The sequence below is a fragment of the Ammodytes marinus genome (assembly GCF_949987685.1).
Source record: "Ammodytes marinus genome assembly, chromosome: 9".
NCBI lineage: Eukaryota > Metazoa > Chordata > Actinopteri > Uranoscopiformes > Ammodytidae > Ammodytes > Ammodytes marinus.
The window spans coordinates 13516118-13528676 of record NC_137213.1 but is presented as its reverse complement, the minus strand read 5'-3'; the positions used below and the strand labels follow the sequence as shown (position 1 = coordinate 13528676).

Sequence of the window (12559 nt, the reverse complement as noted above, 5' to 3'; positions counted from 1 at the left end):
GCAGCCGTGGTAGGATGAAGTTCCTTTGGTGAAACTTCCTTCAGATCCGGGAAGATAAAGACTGCTGGCCAGCAGTCTGTGAGCTCAGTTTAAAGTTAGCAAACACCCGCTTTGTGGATGGCTCCACTGCGAAAGGCTTGGATTTTGGGGTGCTTGCTGGTTTTATCATAGCATGGTCACATGGTTGACTGGAAGATTTCTGCCAATGGGGATCCAAAACCTTATCAGTAGTGATGAAACTAGGGCTGGGTTTCTTCGTTTTATGACCCCTTGTTCTGGGGGGTTTTGCCGCCAGAAAACTTAAATCCAGGCTTTATTTTACCCATCAGTGAATATATTCTCACAATCTCTGAATCGCTCTCTCTCTCGCTACCTGTCCAGTGTTAATACACAGCCTAGAATCTGTAAACGGGTATGTAAACGACGGAGCCCACCGTAGCTAGCAACATGTCTGTTTACACAGCCTAGCAGTACTTCAGTTCTACAACCCTAGATAACATAAATAAAGGTTATAGGAAAGATGTTGCCAATGCTAAGGGCAATGTATGAGTTCCTCCTTGTCACCATATGCTCATATGCACAATGCATATATTCATGTCAAACATGACGGTAGAATATTAGGGTTTTGCTGGGTAAATTTGGGAAGATAAGTCACGTGTAGTGATTTGGTTATTAGTGCGATTGTGTTTATCTGCTGTGCAGATGATCTCTCCATGTTTACGCAGTAATATATGATCATTCCTGATTGCAGGGTGGTAGAAACGATAAACTTGGTCTGGGGAAAGGGTATACACAGGTGCCCAGCTGTAATTCATTAAAAGATAACTGATCAGAGAGATATGTCAAAGTAACCTTTTGAATCCAGATGAGCTGCACTTAGGGAGTTCTTGTAGCCCACAATGGTAGGTAATATCCTCATGCAGGACAATTATTGTAACATACTTTATGTAGTCTAGAGACTGATCCTGCTGATTTATCATTTGTAATTACACATGTCTCCTTGGTACTATCTGTTATCATCTCCAGTCGTGCCGTTAGACTCTGCATTATGGTGCTTTACCTTATTTAAATAACTTACTTAGGAGTGTACCTATTAAAGATGTAGGGCAGCGACTGGTTTATTCAGTGAGCCCGGGTACCAGTTAGCTGCAGAATGCACTGCGACCTAATAGAAAAGTCGCCCAATCCTAGAAGCCCTCCCAGTGTCCACCTCTATCTGCATGAGTTGGGACCAGTCCAACAGATCAGTCAGAGGACAAGCTGATACAAGCCTCAATCCCCCAGTGACCAATCAGAACGCCTGCACTTCCTCCTAGGGCTGGGCCAACGGTGGCTCTAAGCCAATAGATAAGCTCAGCCATGCTGTAATGCTCTGTCTGTCCTGTGGCATGCTGAAGCATTGAGTCCTGGCTGCTATGTTGCTATAGCACATGTTGGGAGGGAGGAGGGGTGGGGGGAGCCGAGGGACAGAAGGATGGATGGATAGAGGGGGAAGAGAGACAACGAGGGATCAAGGGATGGATAGATGGAAGGAGAGCAAGCGAGGGAGGGTTGCATCCCTTTCTGAAGGCACTCAAGGACATAAAGAGCTTCTGGGAAAGTGACTATAGCATGCAAAGAGAAGCTTGCATTTTGATGCCACCATAAGCAGTGATGGTATTTTTCCCCCCACTTGCCAAACCTAGAAAGAGCAGGATTTATTTGTGGCACTTTAAGTGCCTCAGCAATGCAGGTAATAAACATGACAGAGCAAGGTGATATACTTCCACAGCACAGCTGTCAGGCATATTTAATATCTCCCCCCATTTAAAAACAAATGTAGTTTATCTATATACTTGATGTATTAGAAGAAGTAATATAATTTATTTTTGTGTTTGATGGTACTTTAATATCAGTGATGGCACTTTGGTAAGTGTTTTTAATGGAAGAATGTGTAGCGTGCTGCCTATTTCTTAGTGAGTGAACTCATGCAAAACATCAGTATAACCCTCTCAATATATGTGATTTCACACCACACAAAATTGAATAAAACATGTCACTGCATTTTTAACTGGTTGGTTACAGAGTGATTGAATATTGTGATTTATTGTTATCCAATCCTGTTTTGTACCTCATAGAGCTCGACTTTATATCCACATAATATTGTTTTTTTTTTCACATATTAATAATATTAAGTACAAATATTATCACCCTGGATTTTATTTAGTGTTGTCTAGCTTTTGGGATCTGGACCAAAGTCCTTTTATATTGGATATTAATGCATTGTCTGAAGTGTTTTTATCCGTGGCCAAGATACATAAAATCATTTAAAACCATTTTAAATTTTCACTGTGAAAAACAAAAAAGAAGTGACCTGTTTAACAATATAAATTGTGTAGGGAGCCAAAAGAGCAGATCCAAGAGTCTTGTGTGAACAACTTCCGAATTACGTTCACCTTGTTGAAGAGTATAATTCAGTGTTGGTAGAATTTATGCTCAGTATCCCATGTCGGGGCATATATAGATTTTGTCAGCGGAAGTGGTATTAGTAACCCTAGTGTACCCTGAGGGACACCATCAGTCCGAGGTGCACATCTAAACCTCGCTTAGCTGTTGAATAATGCAGACCATGTTTCCTGGTGACCCGTACGGACATTGAGCTCAGTGGCTCCCATGTAAATGCGGTATGACAGGTCAAGGGGATAAGAATATGTGAGTGATTGTGTGTGTGAATGCTTGCTTTCCGAACATGCAAAGCATACTGGGAGAAAAAGCGAATATGAACGGATAGCACGTAAAAAATGCATTATTATTGGGATTAGGCAGGACATTTGAAGCAAACAGTCACAGCTCTACCTGTAAAATCATAGGTCTTTGTGTTATACGTTCAAGTTGCAATGCAGTGTTGTCTTTGTAATGTATAGTACATTAAATACAAGCCCCATTCCCCCGCCATTAACAAGTTGGCTGTTGGAGATTTTGTGTGTTGCTCTGGGGCATATGGCCTGTTGTCTCAGTGCTTAGGGGAGGCAGAAGCTGAAACAAGGCCCTTTGATCCCTATTATTTCCCACTGCAAACAATGGATTTTAATTACCAAACAGCCGCAGCCTCTTCCTCTGCGTGCGTGTGCCTAGAAGTGTAAAAGCTGGAGAAGTCAGACTCATCAGTAGCAATATGGCAGCTTGTTTGTATCACTTTGGATCTGCCAATTACTGCGGAAGCGGCTTTGATAGTGATTTGCCCTCGTTTTTCTGTTGTGCTTTAAGGGAAGGTACTTTCTACCGCTGGCTTTGCTGGGGTGTAAAGGGACCCTCAGAGGTGACAACGTACAGAGATGAGCATTTCAGTGGGAGGGTGAGTGGGATGTGTTTGTGGGAGGGGGGCAGAAAGGTGGGAGGCAGGCTGGGGGAGTAAGGTGTGATTTAAAGTGGTAGATTTGCTGTGAGACTGTAGATCATGGACTGTCTGCCCATACGGTGACAGTGTGGCCCACTGCAGAGTGGCTGTCGATCTAAGGACCTTCAGCGCTGTGGCTGAAATCTCCGCCGCTCTGCAAAAAAACCCAGACTCAATCCCTCGATTCTATTTACCGCTTTGTGCCTCTGTGTGGAAGCACTTGCAGTTAATTTAACCAGGCAGCAGTAAGTCTGATATTGTTTCATAGAGACTGAAAGGAACTTTGGAAATCACAAAATGGCCAGTCTCTCAGTCGCAATGAAAGAATCATTGTATGAGAAAAATGAAACATTGTCTTGACAGATAAGAGGTCACTTAGTCGGGTGGGTATGTGATTTAAATGACATTGACACGCCGGCTCAAAACAAAGAGTGCTGTTGATGAACTAGCAAGCTAGAAACATGTACATGTAAGCGTACAAGTTCAAATTCACAAAGTGGAGACAGAGCTTGTATTCTTACCAATGGAAGCTGACCCAATCAAGCATCCCTTTTTGTAGTGTTTAGATCAGTAGTATCGCTGCACCTTGAACTTGAGAAAAACACAGGTGGAGCATGTGTTGTGTTAGCCATAGGTTAACACGTGGTTTGGGTTCTCGTCATCACCGTATTAACAGTTACAGGGGCCATTTGCTTTTAGTACAGCATAGGAATGTGCACAGTTTCTCACAGCATACACAGGGGATAAGCACCAACACATCAAACCCATCAATAATAAACATTAAATATAGATACAATAGGTTAAACACCATATTGATATATTGATATTTCAAAGTGCTTAGGTGTACACATTTAACATAGAACTGTATTTTGTTTTGGTTCATTTATAAGTACATTTATTAGTCGGATAAAAAAGCTGTATTTAAAGCAGCAGGGGTAGTGAGCTGTAGCATACTCCTGTCTGTAGAAAAGGGCCCGAGCAGAGTGAATGGGTCAGAGATGATTTTCTTTGCTGTGTAAGCAACTTGTTTGGAATGCAATGACTGCAATGAAAGAGAGGCCAGTGAGTGTGGATGCTCCGGTGATGATGACAGCGTACTAAAGTCTGTTTGTATATTTTGCTGATAATTGAGTAGAGCTACAGTTTTTGTGCCTCGTTTTCTAATCATTTAAAATGGTTCTACCAAATACTGTCGTGTGGTCCTGTCAACCATTCTATTCAGTTTTTAGTTTGTTAATTTCAATTCAGTTGTAATAGGTAATATGTACTGAACTGTTCCCAGATTTGCAGCAGCAAAGACTTAAAATGAATGCACAATGGAATGCACATGAGTTATGATCCAGGCCGAGCCAAAGCCAGTTTTAAACACGATGTGCAATAGTTCCATGGCTGTATTTTAGGTAATAGTGTTATTGAGCAATTGTTATAGGGTGCATGATTTAGGTGTCTCTTTATTTCAATATAATCTGCATGTCCTTGGTTTATCTTGTAAGTCATTATTCTCTTTTTGGGTAAAAGGATGTGTATTATGTCTATTATGGCTGGTACAGAAATGAGACCGAGGCTTTTTCAAGGCGCTAAGGAGCATAAAGTGCAAAGGAAGAGGAGCGCGGGAAAAATAATTGGGTCATCTCGAACCAATGGGACATTAACGCACCATTGGGCTTGTCTGACTGTCTTTCTGCCTCCGATTTCATAATTTGCTATGAATCAGGATGCTCCATAATATCAGATGATTTAAGGCTAATTAAAGCTAAGCCCCTATATGCCCCCACACCCATCCTCTTCCCAAATGGACTGACAACTGTACCTGAGATGTTTGGGAATTCACCTGGCGTCTCCCAAACAACCTTCAAGGCACTAGCAATAACCATAGTGATAACCAAAACATCATAGAAATGCATCCCCTTTCTCCGTCTTTTCCTCCCTGTATGCAAATAGTCCTTAATAAAAGCATGCTCACAGGGGCCTCAGGTATAGGCAGGCAGGGGAAGGTCACATTGTAAGGGGAAATTATTCTCTTCACGGCATGGTAATGAAAGCCCCATTTTTTTTTATCGCGCAGAGCCAGTTAGCTTCTTGTCCTCAGCTCTCTGCTGCACTGCTGGCTTGGACGCTACCTGTGTTTATTTACTCTGTCCACAGCCGGGCGGCCCGTTGCGGTGGGACGGCCCTGACAAAGTGTACCGGTAACTAATTGCTTCTAGAGGTGAAGTGATGGGCCAGGCTGAACTTTGAGGGATCTGTATGTCATCCAATTATATTTGCATGGGGATTTTAGGGCTACTTAAATTGTTTGTCAGGTCCTCTACACTATCTGTTGTTATTTAGTGACAGCAGTAGAATTCACAATTAGGTGTCCTCCTTTTGGAGTTTAAGTTATGTCTTTTTCATTTCCACACAAACATAACAACAACAAAAAAAAACAAGATGTATCGCAATATGTAAGCCAACATTCCCAATCAAAGCAGCATGTTTCAAGATGTGAAATCCTGAACTTTTATGACTAATACCTCCCAGCTGCCTCTGACTTGGGGAGTCTGTATCTTCCGAACCTATCATGCCTGATGAAGTGCGCCACACTGCCCAGAGTGGAAAGGAGAGTTCCATTTGGAGTTTGTGTGTTGCAGTTGTGAATGATTTGTTGGGAACAGGGTTCACTATTTCAAAGGACCTGAAAGTATTGATCCTGTCCCAGATGAGCTGACACCTCATGTATCGTCTGAATTTGTCTCATCTCGAAAGGCTGTTCCAATAAGGACTGTGCCCAAGGAAGAAAAAACCCTGCTGGTATTGGGAAAGGGAATATACAGACAAACCTCATGGAACAATGTGACCAGTTTCACGAAGTATGGATAAAGTTAACTAATAGCATTTTTGACACAAGAATTTCAACTCGGAGCCCACTTACTGGCTGTTTCCAAAAGCGTACAACCTTAAAATGGCGTTCATCTGCAATAGAGTTGAAGAGAATAGAATAAAGACATAGGTCTTTTGACATGCCAGCTAAGTAAGTAGCCTTTAGAATTTATCCTGTTGCACTTAAGGACTTTTTGTTTTTGTTTATGTTTGTTTTTAAATTGTAATTTCTAAAAGTGATATGGATAAAATCACATCTCAATCTGCTAATGTAGACTGTGTATTGCAATTGATAGCTTTGATAAAAGTTTAGTAAATAGTTATTTCGATTGTATTCCAAGAACCAGAATTATATATCATAATATAGTTAAAAACATTTTCCTTAAGGTGTTGGGGTTATATGTAATATGTGTGATCACCAGAATAGATCTGACATGTATTTTTTTTTTACCTTATAAGCCCTCTCACAGTTGGAAGGCTGTTGATTTTCAGTATTCGTTTGAAGGCAGGTGGCACCCTTTGGCGACTAATTTGCGAAGCAGTATTCCCGTCTCCACTCTTCAGCTTGAAGCCTTTGTTAGTGGATGATGGTATGCCAAACACGTCCCCTACATCAGAGTAACCATATGTTTGTGCCCAGCCATTAATCTCATGCTGGATGTTGACTGTTCCTGTTGTGCCTTGTCCTACCCAAGTTGTTGTCCCCTGACTCTCCCTTCCTGTTGTAATAACGGCTACTGACCACCACACAGATGGCCGTCAGCCAGGCGAGGGCAGCAGAAGGGCTCTGTCGACCCCTACACTCAAACACACAGACTCAGACTCACTCTTCCACTGTCTTACATACAACAACAAATGCCAACCTACACAGAGCCGAGGGTGTCGGAGAAAGTCCTGGTCAATGAGAAATTGCAGCCCAGGACAACAGCTCTCCTGAGGGACTCTTGAGATATCTCACAGGGTGACCCAGTTCCATCACTTCTCCCCTTCTCCTCTAGCATTCCCTCTTCTCAGCTGCATTTACACTGACCATACACTCTGTTCAGTTAGTGTTAAGGAGATCACAAGCAGATCCTCCTCTCTTCACTCTAAGGCTCTCTTTCTTCTTCTTTCTCCCCGGTCGACAACCCACCTCAAGGGCTAACCCACAAAACCCCCTCCAGTCACTGCTAACATCACTTACCCAAGAGATAAAAAAAAACACAACAACTAGGATTTATTTCTTCGTTCTTAATTTGCTCTCTTTTTTTCTGCCTTTACAGCGAAATAGCTTAACTGCATTGCAGCAGTGCCAGTATGGGGCATTAATATTAATGTCCGACCGTTTCACCCAACGTGGCAGGGAGCCTGTCAATCTAAGCCTTCTATTGGAGGGGCTCCCCCACACCAGCAAACACCTGCCCAACACTCAAAGCGCCTGGTTCTCACACAAGAAGGCACCGCTTTGCCCCTGTAGTGTAGTGGGTGTGCACTCATTGGCCAGTTTTTCTACATATAGGAGATATTTCCAGCCAATCCAGATCTCACAAATGTTTTATGTTGCACCAATAAAGGGAGGAGAATGGGCAGGAGAAGAACAAAGACTCTATATGGGACATTTTTCCTTCATTCTGGTGAAGACTGTTGTAGTTAAGAAAAAACAAAACAACATTAATGTATTGTCTATCAGTCTCACTTGAAAGAAAGCTATAAAAAATAATAATAAATCATTGGGACTAAGTTTCAAGTTGTAGCTTTAGGCGAGCATTTGATTTGACAAGGTCTTTTGCTTGAATAATTTGCTTGTTTAAGTTTCAACTCCTTCCCAGTGGGAGCACCACGGATGAAATTCCTCAAAAGTCCCCCCTGAGATGGTAAATCTACAGTATGTGAGCAAATAAATCTTTTTAACAAAGGCGACACATTATGAATGTGGGATTAGGCAGAATGGGTGCGGTTGCTATCACATTTAAGCAGTGCTCCTCTGCATTAAGTGGTTGAAGATAGCTGCAAGCAATGCAGGTGTGTGTGTGCGTAAGCCAAGTGAGTGCAAGGAGAGGTAGAGAGAGAGCGAGGGAGCCTGGGATCAGTGTGCTGCACTGTTCATCACTGCAGCAGTACACCAGCCCTGGATCTCTGTCCGTACAGAGGTGCTGACTGCCTGCCCCCCTGCCTCTTTCCTCTCTTTCTCTATGCTCTCCTCAAGAGGCTGTGCTGATGATGCTTTATTTAAATACTCCAGAAGGATGGAGGCAAGCTGTAGATTTAGCATTAGCCCGCAGAAAACCAGCAGTCCTGATTACCTTCACTCTGAAAGCCTGCTAGCATGTTGCTTTGCATTTATTTTCTATTTTTTTCTGTCTCAATAGTTAACCGTTTTCGTTGATTGTGCATGCTGTGGCCTTCATGCTCTGTGCTGGAGCCCATTCTCCTCCTATACCGCTTCAGACCCTGTTTACCTTACTGGTGTATCCATAAACATGCCAGTTCTTCCATTAGGGCTATTCAGCCATATCAGAGTCAGAATAAGATCAGCTGCCTCCTTTTGTCGCAGTTCAAAGATATGCCCTGCATGATTATTCAGGGTTAATCAAGGTCAGAAGTGTTCCCTCCAGTGTTACCATTTTAATGCGTATTGAAGGTACATTGTGTACCTAACTACAGACCAGATACAAGAACACTTCAGGGATATGGCTTTTTAAGTGTCTTGCTTCATATTCCATAGTATTGAGGAATTAAGATGGCAGCCTTTGTTTTTCATCCCATATGCTTGACCCATGCACTGGTCGTACACTAAAGTAGGGATGAGTCTCATTTCATTATTCTCATGGACCAAATGTGTGCCCAGGGGCTAAAGCAAGAAATGTAGGTAGAGAGGTCAGGGTTGGGGGCACACGATGGAGTTCAAACACTCAACGAAAGCTGTCATGCCACGAAACCTAGTTGACTTTCATTTATTTCTAATTACTGCTCAAGTCAAATCTACCTTTTTTTTAAAGATTTTTTTTCTCATTTTACCAGCTGTCTTTCTGTGATCTTTAAATTTAAAAAGGATTTTTTTTAAACGTGTGATTTCCTTTTTACTAGGAGAAACGGTTGTCTCTTTTCTTCAATGACACTGTAGGGGAATGGCAGTCAGCCTCCCTCTTTATCCCCACTGTGACTTCCTTCTTAGCCTTCTGTACAGTTGCATTTACAGCCATGTCTCTCTGTGGCACACATCCTCTAAATGACCTTGAGTGGCACAGAACTGCCTGCCTCTTCCCACCACACCAGGCCACCTCTGTTAAACAGCGCTGTTTAAACAATAGATTTTTCTTCCCATTTCCCACCATGTCTCTTTCTTCCCCGAGAGGCGGAGACCTGAGTGAATGCAGCTAAATCTTGTGTAATTACCATTTTGCCTCGCAATGATAGGCACTTTTGCGCATCATCAAGGGAAAACCGTCTTCCCTTTTTAACTGAAGAGATGGTAGGGGGGGCTGGGTACACTCAACACTTGTACCGCTTAAAGCTTGATGTAAATAACACGCTGCTTTGGAAAGCAACTCCACTCCGAGTTGATTTAGTATTCTTGTCCCTATGTGGGAAAATGAGATATGCTCTGCTGTATATATATATAAAAAAAAGATATAAAGAAATAAAAATTGTGTTGGGATATGCTGTGTATCGGCACTGTGATGTTTTTTGCCGTAAGCATTCATAAAGTTCACGAGACATTCATTCAGTCAGAGACAGATTCATTTTGACAGTTTACATCATAAACGATCCAATTGACTGTACAGTCTGTACCTTCTTAGGTGTTTTTCTGTCAAGCTTCTGATCTCAGCCCATTTAAACACTCACTTATGTCCCTCTGTCTCCTCTCTGTGCAGTGCCATGCGGGTGCTGCTATCCAAACTGCCGAGGCCTTGGATCGTGGACGAGAAGAAGGACGATGGTTACACTGCGCTGCACCTGGCCGCCCTCAACAACCATGTGGAGGTGGCTGAGCTGTTGGTGCACCAGGTAACAACAACCACACCAGCACGCACAGACGTATAAATAGCTCATTTGGATTGCATGCTTCATCACTTCAACTGACAGCAGATGCAGTTATTCATACCCTATAGGAGAGACTAAAGCAATAGCTGAATCAGCTCATCCTACACTCCTGGCTTTCCCTGACTCCATACCTTTTAACAGAAGCTTCCCACTGCACTTCCTCACAGCCAGCTAGCTGTAGACCAGTCACTAGACCAACTGCCATTTATTTGATTGGATCCATACGGTTCACAGGGCCTCAAGGGGTATTCTTTAGTGCTATCGGGCCCTCATATCCTTTTTGCAATCATAAGCTTTGTGCACTTTTCCCCTCAGAGATTGCAGGGTTTAACTCCCTGTCGACAGACACATACAGGAGTTTACAGCAGAAGTCCCCTGACCAAGTGGGAACTGGGTTAATTAGGATATGGTGCAAGGCAGCAACGTTGCTGCAACATTCCAACGCATGAGCGCTCGCTGTGCAAGCTTACCTTTTCAGCGGGGACGGCCTTTTCTCTCCCAAGTCCCTGCAAAGGGCTGGTTTGCAGTGATGGCTCAGCTTTCTATTCAGAAATTGCACCACACTACAAGGTGCACTGCAGATTCCCTGCCAGCCAGCCAGTCAGTCAGTCTTATTACGTGGGGATTTCACACGCTGCCTGATCACAATGCTTATCTTCCCTCCTCATCTCCTCAGCTGAGGTGTTCGCAATTGGAAATGACAATCACATGCAGCACTATTGTAGGATGCGTTTTTTTTTTTTTTGATAGCTCCCTAGGTGATGCTTTGTTGGTCGGCAGGGTTCAAGGAAGGAATATCCTCTCATGGCACATAAAGCTGGAATGGTCGACAATCTAACATGTGCCGAACAATTATTTAACTTTTTATTTTTTTATTTTATTTTTTCTGTTTGTGTACGTTTATCACTTGTCTCTCATATACATGTCCACCATTGTATGTGTGATTTTTAATGGTTTGTTGTTAATGTATGCACAAATTCTCATATTTTTATTATGTTCCCGCCTCCCAGGGCAGTGCCAGCTTAGACATACAGAACGTCAACCAGCAGACGGCATTACATCTGGCCGTGGAGCGCCAACACACCCAGATAGTCCGGGTAGGTGGTCTTTCTCATCCTCCTTTTTTATGCCTTCTCTCATTTCTTTCCTCTGTTCCCCTCTCACTTCCACCACAAAGTGACCACCCCGCCTCAAGGTATCTCTCTATCAGACCCTCATTCTGGACTGTACACCAAAGGCAGTAGAACAACATCAGTGCAGCCCCACATTTAATTTACACTGGCGGACGGCCTGCAGTTAAATTAGGTCCCGCTTTCAGATTGATGCTGTGTAGCGAAAATTGCTCTCTGGCAGTCTCTTGGATTGAGATTGCCACGTTGCCATCTTGTGGACTCAAGGAATAATGCACTCCATAATTGGGGACTACAACACTGTTGCAGTTAGTTCATTGTTAGCAGCAGCCTTATAAATCTGCACCGTGGCATCTGCATTGTAGCATAAAATTAAAGTAGCTTTATGGTCGTTGGTAGAGTTTTTCTATTCCACTGCCTGTCTGTGCGACTGCTTATTTATGTGTTTTTCTCAACAGCTGCTGGTGCGGGCAGAAGCCAAGCTTGATGTACAGGACAAGGACGGGGACACACCACTTCACGAGGCTCTGCGTCACCACACGCTCTCCCAATTGCGACAGCTCCAAGATATGCAGGACGTCAGCAAAGTTGAACCCTGGGAACCTTCCAAGAACACGGTACATATACACTACATCTATTATTAACCTCACTGTTCCTCCTAGATTACAGTAGTTTACCTGGGTCAAGATTCCTCAAGGGGGCATGTTGCTAGCTATGGTGGGCTCCCATTTTTTCTTTTTAGCGCACACACACAGTACGTACAGGTGGCGGATCGAGCGGAGATATTCACTGAATTTGACAAAGTGATTTTGACAACAAACATTATCCCGAATCGCTGACTCCATATTTAAATATCAGCATGTGAACCACTGCCTGATGTGTTACAAAGAGAAATGACAGTTGACATTTTAAACAGGAAGCTCAGTGCTCCTTAATGCAGTGATCTGTTTGACTGGACAGCCCATTCTGCACCTGCCCATCATTCAGACAGTTAGACCCACTCTAGCACAGAACAGTCAACCAGCTTTGCCACCTCCTCCTGACCAGCATTCCATGAGCTTGTCCCCTTAGTAGACGGCCAACAGGGAAATGTCAGACCTGAACCCTCTCCATGTTAACATGACCACATCACTAAAACCCTACAGGGAGGAGTTTGAGGCTACACAGCCCT

At 43.2% G+C, this 12559-nt stretch overlaps 1 protein-coding gene across 3 annotated transcripts in view; it reads left to right on the top strand.

The window, feature by feature from the left end:
- Positions 1-12559, top strand: part of mib1 (MIB E3 ubiquitin protein ligase 1) — a 65971-nt gene that overhangs the window by 42852 nt on the left and 10560 nt on the right. For all 3 annotated transcript variants that reach the window (XM_080034727.1, XM_080034728.1, XM_080034726.1), the window contains exons 13-15: positions 10090-10222; positions 11269-11355; positions 11847-12005. In XM_080034727.1, the coding sequence (XP_079890853.1) occupies positions 10090-10222; positions 11269-11355; positions 11847-12005 (379 nt within the window). The remainder of the gene's footprint in view (positions 1-10089; positions 10223-11268; positions 11356-11846; positions 12006-12559) is intronic.